The sequence below is a fragment of the Myotis brandtii genome, unplaced genomic scaffold, assembly GCF_000412655.1.
Source record: "Myotis brandtii unplaced genomic scaffold, ASM41265v1 scaffold21450, whole genome shotgun sequence".
NCBI lineage: Eukaryota > Metazoa > Chordata > Mammalia > Chiroptera > Vespertilionidae > Myotis > Myotis brandtii.
The window spans coordinates 2,003-7,929 of NW_005358021.1; the positions used below are offsets into that span (position 1 = coordinate 2,003).

The 5,927-nt window shown below is 47.3% G+C and overlaps 1 protein-coding gene across 1 annotated transcript in view; it reads left to right on the plus strand.

Moving 5' to 3' along the window:
• LOC106726023 (complement C3 alpha chain-like) overlaps positions 1–5,927 on the plus strand; it is a gene marked incomplete at its 3' end in the record, with an annotated part of 9,248 nt that overhangs the window by 946 nt on the left and 2,375 nt on the right. The window contains exons 2-5 of the mRNA XM_014539357.1: positions 404–584; positions 898–1,057; positions 2,039–2,137; positions 4,457–4,613. Coding sequence (XP_014394843.1) covers positions 404–584; positions 898–1,057; positions 2,039–2,137; positions 4,457–4,613 — 597 coding nt within the window. The remainder of the gene's footprint in view (positions 1–403; positions 585–897; positions 1,058–2,038; positions 2,138–4,456; positions 4,614–5,927) is intronic.

Below are 5,927 nucleotides of genomic sequence, written 5' to 3' on the forward strand. Positions count from 1 at the left end.
CGGGCCGGATCCGGCCCGTTTGAAATGAATAAAACTAAAAAAAAAAAGACCGTACCCTTTTATGTAATGATGTTTACTTTGAATTTTTATATTAGTACACCAACACTCCATCCATGCTTTTGTTCCGGCCCTCCGGTCCAGTTTAAGAACCCATTGTGGCCCTCGAGTCAAAAAGTTTGCCCACCCCTGCGCCTAGTCCCTCTGAGTTCCTTCTTTCAATGAACCCCTTTAAGAGTCCTTCTCTCTCCGAACCACCTCTCCTCTAAGAAGCCCTTACCCCTCCTCACTCTTTCCTGAACCTATTCAGAGTCCCTCCACCCTATAAGCTTCCCTCCCCTCCAGACATGCCTCCTGGTCCTGAGACCCCTCTCTCCTCTCTGAACCTCACCTTCCCTCTTCACAGAATCCTTGTTTCTCTCTAAACCTCTCTCCTTCCTGGCATACCCACACCAGCCACTACCTCCACTCAGCCCTTGCTCCCCCAGTGACACTTCTCTCTTCCTTACAGGGTACATGCAACAACTCGCCTTCAGACAACCCAACAAGGCCTTTTCGGCCTTCCTGCATATGAAGTCCAGCACCTGGTGAGCCTGCTCATCCTTGGCCCTGCACCCCTTGAGCAGGGCCTGGGCCCTGGCCTGGGGTGATCTAGGCTGGCCTCCCCCCCACACACAGCCCTGTGCCTCTGGACCCCTCCACCTTCAGAGTCAAGGTGCCCACTAGCTGAGTGACCTACCATCACTAAGCACTGCCTACAAGCAACATTGGGTCCTGAGACCTGGCCCGGGATACTGGGCACACCTGAGCAGGCCCTGCCCCTCTCTGCTCCTTGCTTGGCTGGGATGGCAGTCTCTGGATCCCAGAGCCAATTGGCTCATGCTCTGTGCCCACCCCCAGGCTGACAGCCTACGTGGTCAAGGTCTTCTCTCTGGCCGCCAACCTCATCGCCATCGACTCCGAAGTCATCTGTGGGGCTGTCAAGTGGCTGATCCTGGAGAAGCAGAGGCGTGATGGAGTCTTCCAGGAGGATTCGCCCGTTATACACCAAGAAATGATTGTAAGAGGCCGCATTCAGGCCAGGCTGGGGGAGAGGAGTGCCTGAGTGCCCCCCCGCCATGAACAGGAGACAGGCTCCGTCTGCCATTTGCCCAATTCCCAGCGTGGGAGGGACAGAGAAATAAAGGAGCCACGATGGTCACTTCTCCTTTGCAAAACCCAGAGACCTCAGGGTCCAGTGCAAAATGAAAGTTCCCTAGTCCCCCATTGCTTTCATTAAATCTGAGAAGTCCTTAGAATTGTGGTTCTCAAACTCTGGTCTCCAGGACAAAAGCGCCAGCATCAGCTGCAAGTTTGTTAGAAATGGACATTCTTGGGCTGGATCCCAGATGCATGAATCAGAAACTTTGGGGGTGGGGCCTAGGAATCAGGGTTTTAATAAACCCCTGACTCAAGGTAATGCTGACGTGTGCTCAAGTGAGTGAACCACGGCTTCAGCCTGACCTTCGGGCTTCCAGCCTTGCAGCCTTCCCTCTCCACACTCCATCTGTACTGCCTTGAGCCTTGCTCCCGGGAACAGGGCCTTTGCACATGATGTTCCCACTGCCTGGCACGTTATCACTGCCCTCTTTGACAGTTGAGTCCTACGCACTGTTCAGATTGTGGCTCCATCTGTCATCCCTTGGGGACACCTTTCCAACTGCTCTGACCAAGACACACCCCCCACTATCCATTCTCACCGCCACATCCACTTCTGCACAGCACTCATCAGTTTGTAACAATAGATCTGTGATGAGCTGGTTGGCTGATGCCTGTCTCCCCTACGAGATGGGGAGCTCCATGAGGGCTGGAGCCATCATACCCACAACACCAGCAACATTTACAGAATGAGTGAGTGAATGAATGGATACTAGATATGGCCGTCCTGTGAGACACTGGGGAGAGAGCTACCCCTGCCCTGCCCCGCTGATCCTACAGGGGGCATGGTTGGCATGAGGGGCACACGGGTTACCGAATCCTTATTTCCTGCTCCACACCCTAGGGTGGCTACAGACATGCTGAGGAGAAAGATGTGTCCCTCACAGCTTTTGTTCTCATCGCACTGAAGGAGGCTAAAGATATTTGTGAGAGACAGATCAATGTAAGTGTGCGTGCCCTTCTCCGCACCCCCCGCCTTCAGGCTGACGGGTGACTGAAGCTTCCAACCTCTCCTTTTTTCTTTTTTTTTATTCTGGGATTTATTTACCTTCTATAGCTGTCACTGGAGCTGAGAGCCGGCTTTAGCTCTGAGGCCGGCTCCAGCTTGCGGCCTCGGCTGCTGAAAGCAGGCATCTGGGGTTTGTTTGGCTTCTATAATTGAAACACTGTTGTAGCTCCAGCTCTGAGGCCTCCGCTGCTGAAAGCAGGTATCTGGGGTTTTTTTAGCTTCTATAATTGCAACATTGATTCTTAGAGTGCAGCTCAGAGCCTGGCCGCGGCAGGGGGGAATCTTGGCTTCCTCCATCACTGGAGCATGCAAGCCTCCTATTTGCTTCAGCTGCCTGGCTGCCGGCTGCCATCTTGGTTGGCAGTTAATTTGCATATCACCCTGATTAGCCAATGGGAAGAGTGTCGGAGGTACGGTTAATTACCCTATTTGTCTTTTATTAGATTAGATTTATTGTATTATTTTATGAACAAACAACTATAAACCTACTTTTGCTCTACCCTGTAGATGGCGGGAATTATTTTAAGAATCTAAGAATTTATCAAGTGCAAGGATGAAAGGAATCTTAGGGGCTCGACCAGGATGCTTTGTTCCTCTTTCCTGTGTCCTTCATGCCCTTTTTGCCCAATAATTCAGCTTTCCTGCCACCCAGCCTACCTGGCAGAACAGAATTACCTTCCTTGGGGAAATTCCTAGCCCAAGGCTAGATCTTCCAGATTCTTAGGAAAGGATTCTGATTGGCTCAGCCTGGGTCAGGTGATCACTTCTGGATCAATGAGCTGAGACCAGGAAGTAGGTCTTCCTGGGTAAATATGACTGTTCCACTGTGGCCATGTAAATGACAGGAAAGAGAAGGTCCTACAAAAGTCAAGGGTGATTATATAGGAGAAACAGAGGGCAAGCAAAAGGATTAATTTCTACTATAACATAGTGACATTTTCTACTACAACACAGCACCCTTATAACAGAGTATGGCATAGGCTGTGGAACTAGACTGGTGGGATTCAAATAAAGAGCTTGCTGGAATTACCTTGATAAAACAAATGGTTAGTATTCCAGGAATATTGCAAGTTGATTGTTGAATGCAATCATTATTAAATATTAAAGTATATAAACTTACATTTAAATAAATTAGTCTAAACACTACACATAAAAATAAAGGTAGTAGCCCTGGCCAGGTAGCTCAGTTAGTTGGAGCATCATCCTGTTATGCCAAGATGCAGTTCAATCTTCAGTTGGGGCACATACCAGAAACAGCCAATGAATGTATAGATAGGTGGAACAACAAACTGATTTCTCTTTCTCTCCCCGCCCCTCTCTCTCCCTAAAAATCAATTAAGAAAAACAACAACAAAACAACAACAAAGGTAGTAAACCCTCAAAACTCATCACTTCATAATTATTTTTTTATTCTTTTTAAAAAAATATTATAATAAGTATTACAAAGGGTATTACATATGTGTCCTTCCACCCCCCCGCCCTTACTTCATAATTATTTTACTACCTTTTATCATTATCCATGATCTTGAGGTTATTTATGTCTGTTCACATATATGGTGAACAAACTATATGATCTCTTCCCAATTCTACAGTCAGTGACTCCGTGCTGGTAGGTTGAAATCAGCCATGGTTGTATTTACACTATAAAATCACTACAAAGCATATTTGCCTCTGCACCTCATCTCATGGATCTCAGTATTCTCCTCTGTGCAGTAGGGATGATAATGAAAATAAAACCTACCTCATAGGATTTTGAGATTAAATGAGTGGATATGTGACTAGCACATAGAATGTGTTAGCTACAATGACGATGATGATTAGATATTAGGTGGACCCAGTGGTGTGTTAACCCTGAGTGCCTATTTGGGGCATCTCTTTCCAACTCTATGTTAAGGTATGTCACACTGGTAGCTTGAAATTGGAATGGTGGGAGTATTTACACCACAGTCATTGCCAAACAATAAACGAGCTCCCCTAACCCCCACCTCCTGCACTGACTAGACAACTGGTTATTAAATATTTACTAGCACACCACTGGTATACAGACTGCACTAGGAACATGATAGGTACTCAGTAACAGAGCAGTGCACAGTGGCTAAACTGTCTGGGGAACCCTTAAAAATAGACAGATCCAAGACAAATATGTAGCAAGGCCAGAAACCTTATGATTAGGAAGTGGTGACTATGTGATCCTTGTCAGCTCTCTGGGGCAGCAGTGCCACCTGACCAGAGAACCCAATCTTTTTCTCATAGAGCCTTGGGGGCAGCATCAATAAGGCCGGAGACTTCCTTCAAACACACTACATGAACTTGAAGAGACCATATGCTGTGGCCATTGCTGGCTATGCCCTGGCCCAGTTGGGCAAGCTGGAGGGCCCTCTCCTCGACATATTTCTGAAAACAGCCACAGGTGAGAGGCAGCCTGGCGGGGTAAGGAGAGATATGTGGCTAGGGGGTGAGGGTGGCCATCTTAAGCCGGGCTGCATGGCTCCAAGCTGAGCTGGGAAGAGTGGGTCTGGGTGTGAAAAGTCCTCATTGTAAGCATGACACAAAAGGTCCATTGCACGATTCAACAAATATTTGTTGAGTACTTGCTATGACACAGGAGCAAGGACATGGGCTCTGACATCAGACAGATTCAAGTTCAAAATCATATCACCCTCTGCCACGTTCTCAAGGTGTGATCTTGCACAATCCACTTAACCTCTATGGACATTGTGTATAAAATGATAACGACATCACAAGATTGGTGTGAAGATTAAATGAGTGATGAGTGTAGGAGAAGGTCTAGCAAATAGTTAGAGATCTATCACTAATGTTGTTATTGCCTTTGGTATTATTAATAACATTACCATTATTTCAAGGGTTATTAGGATTAGAGAAGAGAATGACATAGGAATTTTAGCACAATAAGTAGCACAAGTGATGACACCCTATCAGGTTTATGCTCACCTCTGTAACATATCTGAATGTATACTGAGGTAGTTTAACACAGGGAAGTTGGTTTCTTGCTGTGTAACAGCACAGGGTGGGTGTCCCAAGTTGGTGGACAGCTCTCCTCTATACAGTGATGCAGGGATCCAGGCTCTATCTTCTCATGGCTCTGCCACCTTGGGGCCTCGCAATCCCTTCTATTAAAGCAGAAGGGGAAACAGTCAGGAAGAGTGTCCAAGGGAGGTAGACCAGCCATGGAAGGGGCCCTGTCAATTGTTCTGTACATTCCATTTGCAGAGCTCAGTTATGTGGCCATACCTACCTGCAAAGGCCTCTGGGAGATGTTGTCCAACTCTGTGCCCAGGAAGATGAGGGAATGGTTCTTGGTGACAGTCTGTCATGAGTAGTTTCTTAGGCACTTGGGACATCACAGTGAATATAGCACTGCCCCTGCCATCATGGCCTCACGTTCCAGTTGAGGAAAGAAATTGAGTTAATAGATTCCTGTAGAGCATCATAGTGCTGGGACAGGAGAAGCACAGGATGCGTTAACGAGTGGTTAAGAATTAACCTGCGGTATGTGGAGAAAAAGTGCTCCAAGATGGGGCAACAGAACAAGCAAAGGCTCAGAGGTGAGAATGAGCATGGCAAACTTAGGGAATCTGCTCCCATAGATCAGAGGGGCTTTGGTTCAGAATTTAAACAGAAGAGTAAAGGTTGATGAGGGAAGAGAGTAAGGCAGGACCCAGCAGACAGAAAGCCACAAATGTGGGCCAGGACACCTGAACAC